Here is a 12785-nt window from a genome sequence, read left to right as displayed (position 1 = left end):
AGCACTGAGATAATCAGCAGGGACAGGGAGGCAGGCTGGGCTTTTAAGCCACACCTTGAAGGAAATCAGAGTATAAGAAACCCAGAAGCCTGGCTCTAACCACTATTCCAGGATTGTCCATAAAGCCAGGCAGCCTACTCTGCCCTACTGGAGCAGAGCAGCGTACTAGCGCAGAACTTAAAAAGACTAATCCAAGTATTAATTACTGATTGCCCAACATATTTCAAACCTCTTCTGTTTTCAAACTGTTCATAAATTGACTCTAATTTCTTCCGTAGAACAATTAAAACTATTTTTGCTATCCTGATGAACTGAACTGTAACCAAAGCTATTGCAAATAAACATAAAAGACAGATGATAAAGACGGTAATAAGCATATTGCTACTGCGTCCTGAATAGTCACCAACACTTCTTAGTGAATATCATCTTTCACAACAACAACAAAGGATAAGAGCACAAGGCTATTTCATGCAGTCATCAAAACAAAATGCACTGAATATTATATTTCATACTAAATACATTACCCTGGCAGTTTGACACTCAACATTTCAATAGATATTGCGTCTCTCTAACATTCTGCCTGAATTTCTGCAGATGGACTTTTAAGTATCAATAGAAGATTACTTTACTTGTCACGCTAAAAAGATTTTAAAGAATGGTTGCACACACTTCATTTTTAATTTTTTTTATTTCTTTTTTTTTAAAGGGAAACGAATCATGAATGCAGAAACACTGTTATCCTGAAAGGCCAAATCCCACGTTGTGCAGGAGTCCTTTGTGCGTAGTGCTCTTTCAATAGCTCAACTGTCTCGTCTCTGATGCGCCCAGCAAAGCATTGGGAGGATTTGCTGAAGTTAAACTAAGCTAACCTAAACTATGCTAAGATAAGCTGACATAAACGAACAGGTTTCCCAAATCTCATCAATCTGTTGTGATACTGGGATTTTTAAAAAAGGTATTTTATTTTTACTGTGCAGGTTCCTGGAGACACGTAAATACACAAGAATCTCAATTTTCAGTAAAAAAACCCCAGCAAATAAACACCAGGGAAAAATCCCAACAAACTAGGTTTCTGGATCTCACGATTTCAGAAGACACCCTGAGCACACAAATATGTCTCAGGATTGCAAACAAACAAAACCAACAGCAATTCATTAGCCTAGGAAAAATGCGGATTTTGAGGTTCCATTTCAGAGTCTTGAAAATCGGAAATCTGCCAAGGCTAAGTGGGACATCTATTTAATGTGTGCCGGTCATTAGAAAGTTTTCAGCAACGGAACTGCCCTTTTCACCTGACACATACCCTTCCCTTTGCTCAAAACGAACAGTGGCCAGGTCAGAACGCCGCAGCAATTGCCTCATCGAGCACCGGCTCCCTACACAAGCATCATCTCATCCGCTATAAGCTTCGATGGGCCACTGCTATCACATCCAACAGCAATTAAGCATCCTCGTAAGCCGCTGCTATTCTAGAATTTTAAATCTGAGGTTTTTTTTTTTTTTTTTTTTTTTTTAATGAAGGAAGGGGTGGGTGTTTGTTAACTGAGAGCAAGTTTCATTACTCACATGGCAAATCTGCCAGTAGCAGATCACGGAATGGATTGTTACCTTTCCCTATCCATTCTGTAAAGATATTGCTTTCTTTCCAGACTGCAAGCATCACTTCTAACTGGATTTTGAATTATAATGTGAACTTTACAAAATTATTGGTGCTATTCATATCGCTAGTTAGATTCTATGGAATGGCAATATTTTTTGCCCTTTCCCAAACCAGCACCTCTTAGTGTTTTATATAAAACAACCGCGGCCAGCAGAAATCGAAAACATTTCCAAGTAAAGTATTACATTGCACTGAGTAAACAAGGAATAAAACATTTTTATACTTTCTTTAAACTTATTTGCCTTTTGAAAATATTTATGCAGCGCAGAAGACACGAGGTTATTGAGAAATACAGCCAGTTCCTCTTCTTTAATTGAAACATTTATGCTTTTTGTTCTGCCAGCAAAAAGCAATGAACAGTAATAATGCAAGATAAATATACAAGAAACTTATAGATATGATTGTAAAACAACATCATCCTAATGTTTTCATTTAATTACCCTGAAATGTATTCTATTTAATATTCATTACTCAAAAGCCAATTTAAGAGAGAAAGAGGTGAAGGGACTTATTCAGAAAGACGGACTGTCATTCACTGCAATAGTTATCTAATATACAGAAGTTAATAAAGCAGATTAATCTACAAGTCCCTTTAAGCCATCACTGAGTTTAGAACAACTGCCTCTTTGACCTCTAACCCTCCCGCTGTGCACCAGTAGCAGGTGCCAGCTGCACTAAAATTATGGCTGAGGCGTTTTAAGGCAAAGTCTTTTCTTACTTTGCTTCTGACCAGCAGCTGACCCTGTAGGAACGATTGTTTCATGTGGTGGCCTAAAGGCTACATAAACCAGTAACTGATAAACAAAAGCATACATACACCAGCTGCCTAGCCTGGGGCTGCACATCCAACACTGACACCTCTAGCAGTTTGTGCTGCAAGCCGAATCGCCGCTTTTTGTTTCCATACATGAATTCTGTACAATACTTGTTACTTCACGGAACTAAACTTCTCTCCAGCCCCCAAACTGTTTGTGTGAACTGCAGCACAGCTTGGATGATTAAGAGGAGATGCCCAATTTGATTTAGCACCATTATTAAGAGCGCGAAATCTTCAGATACATCACTAATGATGATGTATTTTAACATTAAAAGTCTTGAAATTAAATTACTTGATTCACATGACAACGAATCACAACAAGGCTTTAAACAAAGCAGAATTAGAGAAGACACTAAGCTCATTAATATTTTTGATTTCTTAACTGACAGCGCTCATGTAGCGATAGCTACACATTTAGCAATATCCTCGAGACTGGGGCTGCTGCCGCCTTTATACATGTGCAGTAAGAGGTACGTATAAAAGAGAAGTAACCGTATTTTTCATTAAGATAAGATGGCTTTGACATAGTTATTTTGCTGATACAAATTACACAACCACAAAAACAATCAGAGTAATGATTAAATGCAGTTATGTACATGGGAGACTACTAGTGCAAATGTTAACATATTTAAACGAGTTCCCTTCATTAAAAAAATTATATATGATATTAAACCATCAATCAAATCGAAACACTAGAGTCTAAACGTATTGTCACTGGTTAAAATAAATGACTTTGAGACTGAATTTTGGCTCACTCAATATGGTGCCTTTTCTGTTGCTTAGCCACCCAAGTCTCTGCTGGCTTGGGCTACAGCTGGTATATCTCCATCCCTTTCAATTAATAAAGAAAGTTATGATAGTATTGGATAACATTTTTAAATCGAGCTAAGGGGCTGAAAACAGATGTCCCAATGAAAATCCCTCTCACCGCTGTATCAAATCTTTCAAGGCTCAAGCTGGCAAAAGCTGAGCACTCTGGTCCTGATTCAGCTGAGCCTTTAAACACGTTTAATTTTAAGCACAGGAACAATCGCACCTGTGGGTTTCATCTGCTCTTAAAATTAAGCATGTGCTCGCAGATGTGGCTCAAGGTGCTCAGGTACTCAACATCTTGCACAGCTGACCTCTGTCAGTAGAACTCAGGTTTCTTTTTGTGATGTGCTTAGATTCAAGTGCTGCTGCACTGGCCACGAAGCATGCGTTATAAACACATCTCCTCTTCATGTTTTTATTTCAATTACCGTGCATAACTCCACACTAGCTGTATGTGGCACTGAGGTTTAACGGAAAAACAAAAACATCACTGATTTTACTACATAAAAGGGAAAAAAGGAAAGCAGCAATTTATAATACGTTTTTATTTTAGTAATGCCACTTGATTTTTCATTGCAACTGGCATCTTTACTTTCTGTTTTACATTTGCTACGCAGTGCTGCTGTGCTGCTTCATTCAGCGCACCTTCGTCACTCGGTGAAGTGCTAAGTCACAAGCGCTCAGCTCCAGCGAGCAGCCCGGAGAGGTTTTACCCGTCACCGATAACCCAGACATCCCCCCATTACCGCAGTACTGCCCACCCCATCCTTGCTCCCCTTTTCAGCGCTACCGCACTCACCATTACCCACGCCCTCCAAGTTCTTTGTTCACCCACATAGCTCCCAGCCACCTACTGCAACGCTCCTTTCCTAGAGATCCCTCTCCAGCCCGTGTACTCCACTACGTTCCGCTACGGCAATAAACGGCAGCTCTTCCCACATCCCTGCCGATTTTCCCTTACTGCGGCACTCCCCACCACTGCCCCCAGAAATGCTGAACCCTCAGAAGGGCTCGGCGCAGGCACAGCCTCATTCCACAGCCACCCGAGCCTGAAACAACCGTTCGCCAGAACGGTCCCCTGCTGTGGGCCCACCTGGGCTGAGAAGCGGAGCGTACCTGCCAGCAGCCACCGCCGGCCAGGAGCCATGTGCCTTCTGGTTCCCGGCTGGCCGCGCCGCAGAGGCACGCAGTGCCGCTCCACCTCTGGGCAGGCCAAACAGCGCTCGCTGCCGCTCCCGCACCAGCGAGTCGGAGATTGCTTCGGCTGCATGCTGTGTCTTGGCGCAGGCACCGTGCAGCTCTAATCCAAACGCTGGTACGACATTCAAACTTACCAAAACCCCCTCCTTATCCTCACCCACACGATCCTCCCGAAGACGATGCACGGAACGTAACCGCCATGCAATACCCTCCCTCGTTCGTTACCCCTACGCCTAACGCACCCCTCCAAGAAAAGCCCGGGAAAGGCAGCAAACACCGCAATGTCCCTGAAATCCTGTTTCTGTTCAACCAACCAACCGTTTACCCCCTTCCACACCCAGCACAGAATTATTTCAGTGATGACTACACAGAGTTCTTTCCCTACCGTGCATGGCTCTTAGGAACGTCTGTCAGAACCATGGGTGAAAGATGCTACAAAACTGATGGATTTTTGGAAGGAACTAACATGAACAGTACTTCACCGCACCAAAATTGAACTAACAGCCTAATGTGTACAATTCAGCAAGATAAGCATTACCAGAACATAAAGGCAGCATCTTAAAACCAAAAACGACACTTTCATTTATAAAGTGGAGCAAACACCGGCTTCACCTGACAATCCCAGAATAACAGCATAGAAAAGTAGGAGCCTTTTAAAATTATTTATTAAAGTGCTTACAACATAATGTAACAGCAATAGTTGAATGTAATAAACTTAATACTGCTTTCTATCTGTATATCTCAAATTACTTTGCACGTTAATTCAGTTTAGTCGTAAGACACTATCGCGAAGCAGTTGTTTGCAGATTAAGCTCAGACTAAGTAGCTCGCCCGGGGGAGCAAAGCCGGTGGCACAGCAAAGAGCAGGGCCAAAGCCAACAGCCACTGCTACACTTCAAAGGGCTGCTGTAACTTGCTCCTGAACATTAAGAAGTTGTTTCACTTCCACGTTTTGTATTGCTCCTGTCTTTGTACAGTCACGTCTACCTATTAAAAAACCAGAACTGCTGTGGGACGTACGTAAGCAAACAAAATAAGAATTAACGGGGTTTAATTATACAACTCTAGAGGCTAAAGACGTCGAAAGCCCCAGTCGTGGATATGCACCTATTTACCGAACGGCATTCAGACGCTGAATCGCCTCATCGCGCGGCGAAGGAGCGCTCAGCTGCACGCTCGCCAGCAGAAAAGCAAGGCGGAGCCCTGTTGCCGTTGCGGGCGCTGCTGAGGAGCGGCCAGGCGCCCCGGCCCCCGGCCCCGGCAGGCGCCCCGGCCCCGCCGGCCCTCCCCGCCCCGCCGGCCCTGCCAGGCGGCCGAGCGGGGCGGCAGGCGGCGGCTCCGCACCCCTCGGCGGGGGGGCCCGGCCGCTCGGCCCGCCTGCCCCGCCGGGCCCGGAGGCCTCCCCGCCGTCCCGCCGGCAGGGGGCGGCGCTCCCGCCCCGGCCCCGGCCCCCGCCGCTGCCCCGGCCCCGGCCTCGGCCGGCGGGGCGGCCCGCGGGCACCCACCGCGCTCCGGCGGCGCCGTCCTGCTCCGCCGGGCCGCCGGCCGCTCGGCAGCGGCCTCCCCCTGCCGCGGCGCTGGGCGGGCGGAGCCGGGCCCGGGAGGGCGGGAAGCGGCGGGCGCGGCTCCCGCGGCCCCGGCGCTCGCCCGATGGTGCCCGTCCCGGCGGGCCGGGAGCCGGCGCGGAGCAGGGCCCGCATCCCCCACCGGGCAGCGGAGCCCCGAGGGGTTTCCGTGCCGGTGGAGCAAGCGGCAGTCGCGCCGTTGTGTGGCTGCACAGCCAGCGGTAGGACCTGAGGCGGGCTGTTCCTCAGGTGCTGCTGGAAATTTTAATTACCCAACTACTTCCAGAGATCCAACTCGGAAGAAATGTTCTAACTAGTAAATAATTGCAGTTATCATTGCATCAGTTTAGTTTAAAGAGCTGACAAACCTCTCTAAACTCAAAGCACAATTAGTCATTAGGGTCTAGTTTTTCAGCACTGTTAAGCAATTTGTAACCCATTCCTTTTAATAGGGTTATGCATTACTTAACCGACACAGATGTCTTGAAAACTGAAACCGCTGGTTATGAAGCAGCAACCTTGTTCATTAGCTTCCATGATAGTCAAATCATCTATAAAACCAGTGTTTAATGGCCAGCCGATGAATAATCAATGTCTCACTTTTCATCTGAGTGTGAAAGCGAGAATAATCTAATACACCGTCTCCCTGGTAAAACGCGAGGCCTTGGGTTCCGTTTCTATTCAGGGCTGATTTATAACCCAATGGAAACCTGATGTAAACATATGATCAATGAGTCCCATCATTGCTGATAATAACCCCCAACCGGCCCACTCCCTCATCTCAAAAGCCATCCCTTTAGGCTATTAGTTTCGTCCAGCTAATCCTCTCTACTATTTCTGCCTGCTGCTTTTACCTTGGCCATCCGTTCAGTCCAGCAGACTCAGAAGTAATTTTATACGCAGCAGAGAGCGGGTGGAATTGATTTTTCACTCAGTGCTCAGTTCCCATCTGAATAATTATCAATTTTACTGCCTCATAAAGGGAAGAGTCAAAATTTCAAATCAATTCAAAAGAGCTTCTGAGACTACAGAAACTGTGCATGAGAATAAAGGTCAAAGTTGTCAGTGACCTCGGGAGATGATGTCAGATATTAGTACACTGAGTAGTTGACATCAGAGGCACTCAATATGATATGACTAGTGCTAATGCAAATCATATTTATGCTGACTACTGGAGACCAGCCATTAATATTTAAAAGAGTACGTGAAAGCCTGCATTCAAAATAAATATAACGTATTCCGCAGAATCTGAAGTTAATAAAGACAGATCACCGCCTAGTCACATGCCGTGAAGTGAAAGATTACTGCATATTAACAGACAAAGTATTACATCAAGATTGCCACAAATGCAGGGGAGTCTGGAGACCAGGTTGCTGTTCTGCCCTTTGCGCTCAAATCGGTGCGCGCAGGGTACCACGCTGAGCAATCTGACATACCCAAATGCTGCCTTCACTGCTAGTTTCCATGAAACCCCTGTTAGGCAAGTAAAACATAAGAACCCGTAATATGACAAGGGAATCATCATATTCTGATAATGATGTCAATAATAAGCATCATTAATATTCTCCCAGTATGCTATATACTGCTAGGAATATATTAGCTACCATTAGTTACTTTTCACCTTCAATGAAAACAGTAAACAAATGACAACGGTAACTGTGGTGACTGTATGCCAGGCGTTTTCCAAATGACAGCGTACCTGTTAGGGAAACACGAAGACGACCACACTAGCCATCTGCATTTTGTTAATAATGTCTGTTTTCGTTAAAAGCCTCCAGACCTGTGAAACCCGTCTCCTGAAACGGCATCTTTGCAACTCTGTTTGGAATCCAGAGACTCTTGTAAAGACGCAGTTTCAAATAGTTTAATGAGATTTTAAGGGAGTGTGGCACAGAGCAGAAGTGGAGGTATGTAGCTATCAACACCCTGATCTCCCCGTAATGTACTTGGGCTGTGATAAACCTGACGGAGCTGGGAAGGGAAAATCTCTCCTGAACAGTACAGCGGCCACTTCCTTTTCAGAAGCATGAGATTTAATTTCTATTGTATTTACCTTTAACAGAAAAAATCCCACTGAGTCACCTACTGTAAAATAAAATATTCCAACTCAATAGCATACAGCCATTCAATTTACACATTTCATTACCAAAATGTGTGGTTCAATGCCAGAATTTGTTCCTCTTCCTCCTAAAATACTTTAGAGAGCTTTCCTTCCCATTTGTCTATAGAAATGTACTGATGATCTCACACACCGCTGTTTATGAGCAAAAAAGAAACACCAAGTTTTAAGATACTGTACAGCCAAGTATAGTATCTACGCTTTTCACTATGACAAAAAATACCTTCAATCTTTGGTTGTCACGAGAACACAGCTGAAGCTGCTCAGGGTTGCATACCAGCATAGGGAGGTTTGTTCTGTTACTAAATAGCCAATGCTACCCTGGTATTCAGGACCACAAAAAACCAGAAAAATTCAGAAATGTAGTAATACCCTATAGAAAAGACTGCTAATTCACCTGCTGTAGAACTTCTGGGTTCTGCTGCATGAAATGAAGCAATCTTTGTCCATCCTGTGAAAGCTCTCTACATCTTAGAGTCTTCTTGCCTTCTTTAGCGAGGTGCTTGAAGAGGTAGGTGACAATGTAGTCTAAACTAGCACAACAGCTGGAGGAGACAATTGTATCTGTGTAAAAAATGAAACAGTTTTGAAATTGTTTCCGTAAAAGAATAATTAATAATGACATTTTATAGTACTTGGAGAGCTCAACTTTAATAATCTCTTTGACATTAGGCTAATCGATACATCGACAAGTCTATTTTTGATACATGAGTTGACTAGCTTTGAAGACTGCTTTTATTAACACACAGCAGTATTAAAACCTTTGCTTTTGAGCAACTGGATAGCTCCATGTTCTAGAGATCTTATGAGCCACAGTGAACTCCTTTCACAGCTGTACGAATGCAGCTGCCCCTCTGCGTACTGGGAAAGTGCAGGATGAGGGTCGACATTTTACTGGCATTCAGTTTCACGTTCAGAGGGCTCCACACTCCTGGAAAGTAGAATTCTGTTTGGATCTGCTTACTGAAAAAGCAAGGTTGAATCAGTAGAGCTGCTGTCCAGGTTTTTCTCAAGTAGTATTTCACAACGGTTCTCTGCCCCAAATAGCTTACAATCAGTATCAGGTGGCAAACAATGAACAAGGGCCATCAAAGGTAGTAAAAGGGTGATCACAGAACAGCCAGTTAGTCATTTTGCATAACAACTAATAATTCGAGTAGGTTAAAGTACATTAAATATGGCTGGCAACAACACAACAGCAATCACTACCAAATGCTTCACAAATGTCCCCAAAACTGAAAGCCATGACAGGAAAGGAGGATACTGTTGAAAAGCAGAAGCAAAAGCCACTTCATATCTTTACTTACTGTTTCTATAAGTAAGGGAGATTAAAAGCTTAAACCTATTTGCAGAGTAAATATGTCTGTCTGATTTATGTAAGTTATTTTGTTGCTAGGTGTTGCCTGCTGTGCCGCTGCTGTGCAAGAGGATTCTGCTCACTGCCATGCATCAGCGCGACGCTGACAGCGTACCGGTCCTCGGTTCTCACGCAGGCTCCTCTCCTCCTCCTGAGCGCAGCGGTGCACCCTTCCCCCTGCCCAGCCGCTGTCTCCGCCGGGCCTGGCACCCGAGATGCTCCTTGGCCCCACCAGTGGCTGCGACTCCGGCATTAACAACTGCGCTGCCTCCCGCTCCGGGTCTGTAACCCTGCCCAGAGCCACATGTTCAAACAACTGCCGGTTCCTCGCGATACCACCACCAGCTGAAGCTCCTTATGTGCACGCGGTGGTTTAACCTGCCGGGTGCAAGGTTTAGCCCTCACTGGTACTCCCTGCAATTTCAAACATCAGATCCAAATGAGCGGAGCATTTAGGACTGCATCCTGTTGCCACTGACTTCAGCTAGAACTTGTCTAGGCCTTTTATAGTTCACAGTATTTATTTTAGATGGGCCACTGGAGTAAGGGATGTGTGGGGGTTGCAGAAGGAATTAAACTGTTAAAATGCTCATTCTGAGGGAAAAGGGATTGAAGGATCCAATTAAATGTACCTTGAATTCTTTAAACTATGCTAATTTGGAGGCCTGCCAACCTCGCAGTCTTCATTTAAACACATCCCTCTAGACACTGAAGTATTTTGATCTGTGTCTGTTTAACTCCTTAAGCTCTGTGCTGACACTATTAACCCTTCACCATCTAAAAACTAATTGTATTTTGCTAAGAGTGCTTTGAAGTAAACACTGAAGAAACATTTACAGGCAAAGAAGATAGAAGGGGTCTCCTAAGCCTCGATCTGCCAAAGCAACCAGCTGACTTAGCAACAGGAGTTGAGAGCGATCGTACAGCTCACAGAAAGGAGCTGGAGCATCTCAAGCCTGCCTCCGCCGGAGCAGTGAGCCTCCCAGGCCTGAATTCAACAGGGCAGGACGTTAAGACGCATTGCTGGAACAAAGCTGAGTTCAAAGTTATGAGTCTTGCCAACGTGAAGACCGCAGAATCTGGCACGCATCGTGTACTCAACCAAAACAGTCCTGCTTATAAACTAGAAATGCAATTCATGGTGGAATTGAATCACCATCAATAACAAGTGAGAGATTTGAAAATACATATTTCATAGGAGGGCTCTGCTGTATTTCTAAACCAGTGCTTAACTCTATTTCTTTTTAAATTGAATAATACAAAGTAAATCACTATCATCAGTTTACAAAACAGCAGTAGTTCTAAACATGCTGATACTGTACAAGTAGATATTTTACATTCGACAGTAAGTGATTTTAGCAGGACAGCAGACAGGTCTATGCTATCATTTGCTCATGAGAATCTGATCTGAGTGTTAAGAGCTACTTAAATTTGCCCATAACTATATATCAAATATGCTTCCCTATGCTCATTTTTCCTTTTGATTGCAAGGATATAACAGACAGGGAGCGTCAAGCAAACTCCCTTGAATGACTCTTCTGGGCATGTGGAACCTTGTGCTGGAGCAGAATAGCATTCTCACTAAATCTTAGCGAGACAAGCCAGCCAGCCAAATAAATAGAACAAACGAGCAACAAGGAGCTACCAAGTCTGGGCTCTGGACAGAATAAATGGGTGGAGAAGACAGAATAAAGATGGAACTATAAAAGAAATGGAGATAAAAGCTTGGGATAATCAGGAAAAACACAGTCAAACCACGTTTCTCACGTCTGGTCAGCTCAGCTCTATCACCTGTGAGCTAATCGTTTGGATCACGAAGCAAGCAGGCCGTGGTTACAGAAAACGCCAAAAGCAGCTCCGTGTGTGTCAGCACGGATCCAGTAACAGTTCAGTAGTTTTGTCAAACAAAACTGAGCTCTCTGGACTTACTGGATGGCGAGGCAGGTGCCGGTGGTGGGCAGGGGACAAGGATGACGACGCTGGCACCAGGCACCATCACATTCAACTAGCTCTTTTGGTCTCTTCTTCGCCAGTATGCATTCATTTCATGTTTTGGGGGCTAACTTTACAGGCAGTTTTTTATTATCTGTATAGTTTTGCCTTATGTAGGCAATTCCAACTAGCCGTGAGCTCAAGTAACTGGAAGTTGAGCAGGTATGTTAGAATGGGTTATATTATTTTAAAAAAGCTGACAAAACCCCCAAACAACTTGAGGATGCCTTTTGGTCTCAACAATATGACAAGAGCATGCTGAAGGGGAATTATTTTTCAACAGTTTAATGACATTGCTGAATCTCTGCAAATGACAAGATTTTGTTTTGGTTTTCACACATAAACGCAAGGAGAGGGAGTTAAGTGGTATTTTCCCTGTCCGTCAATTGCTTACAGTTCAATACTGGCACTATTTGCCTTTGAGACTAAACCTGGAAAGTAAATGGATTTAGCAATTTAACATCTAAATTAGGCAGCAAGACAGAAAAAATGTTTTTACTTTTTCCTCAATGAATAGCATACTATACTATTAATCATATGAGAATTAGAAAAGCTTTGCAGAGATTAGTGACAACATGCCAGGCAGACTACATTAAAAGGCTCTGAGCCACTGAGTCAGCTGTGAAAAAGCCAGGTAAACACTTTAGAAGAGAACTATTGGAGTGTTTATCCTCGCAATAAAAGCTTAGATGAGGGCTTCCATTATAGCTGATTTACAGCTAGGCGCTTCAGAAGGAATACCTGTTCTTTCACAGTGTTTATAAAGCGTGGAATCGAGCGAGGTATTTACTCAGCAGCAGAATGAACACTCCTCAGAAATAAGGATTTAGGGAATGTTTACCCTACAGCTGACAACAATGAGAGTCTCAAAGGTTTCACATATGTAAAGAGAATAGAGAAAAAAAAAGTCAGATACTTTTTTCCTGTGAAAGAGAAGTGATCTCCTGGTATTTAATTTTTAAAATAAAGACGACAGCCATTTCATTTTTATAAACATTTCTGAAAATGACTTGTATGTTCTAATCAGTTTAAAACACAATTCCCCCTCAGATGGCTTATAGCCCTGAGCCCTACTATTCTGAGATGTTCTTGTGGCACTGATATAATTCAGTGAAAAAGGCAACGCTTGGATCTACTCACCCGTTTTCCAAGGGCAGGAGGATGTATGTGACCAAGTAACACATAAGAAATAGATTTGTATTTCACTGTCTGACAATTGGTAATGTCCCAAATACCAAAATTTTAAAAGAGAGAAAACATTT

General features: G+C 43.8%; 1 protein-coding gene across 1 annotated transcript in view; it reads right to left on the bottom strand.

The window, feature by feature from the left end:
- RANBP17 (RAN binding protein 17) overlaps positions 1-12785 on the bottom strand; it is a gene marked incomplete at its 3' end in the record, with an annotated part of 162619 nt that overhangs the window by 16082 nt on the left and 133752 nt on the right. Inside the window, exon 25 of the mRNA XM_082323721.1 lies at positions 8572-8738. Coding sequence (XP_082179847.1) covers positions 8572-8738 — 167 coding nt within the window. The remainder of the gene's footprint in view (positions 1-8571; positions 8739-12785) is intronic.

The sequence above is a fragment of the Platalea leucorodia genome, assembly GCF_965183815.1.
Source record: "Platalea leucorodia genome assembly, chromosome: 11".
Classification (NCBI taxonomy): domain Eukaryota; kingdom Metazoa; phylum Chordata; class Aves; order Pelecaniformes; family Threskiornithidae; genus Platalea; species Platalea leucorodia.
Note: the sequence above shows the minus strand (reverse complement) of the source record. Positions and strands in the feature narration are given on the sequence as shown.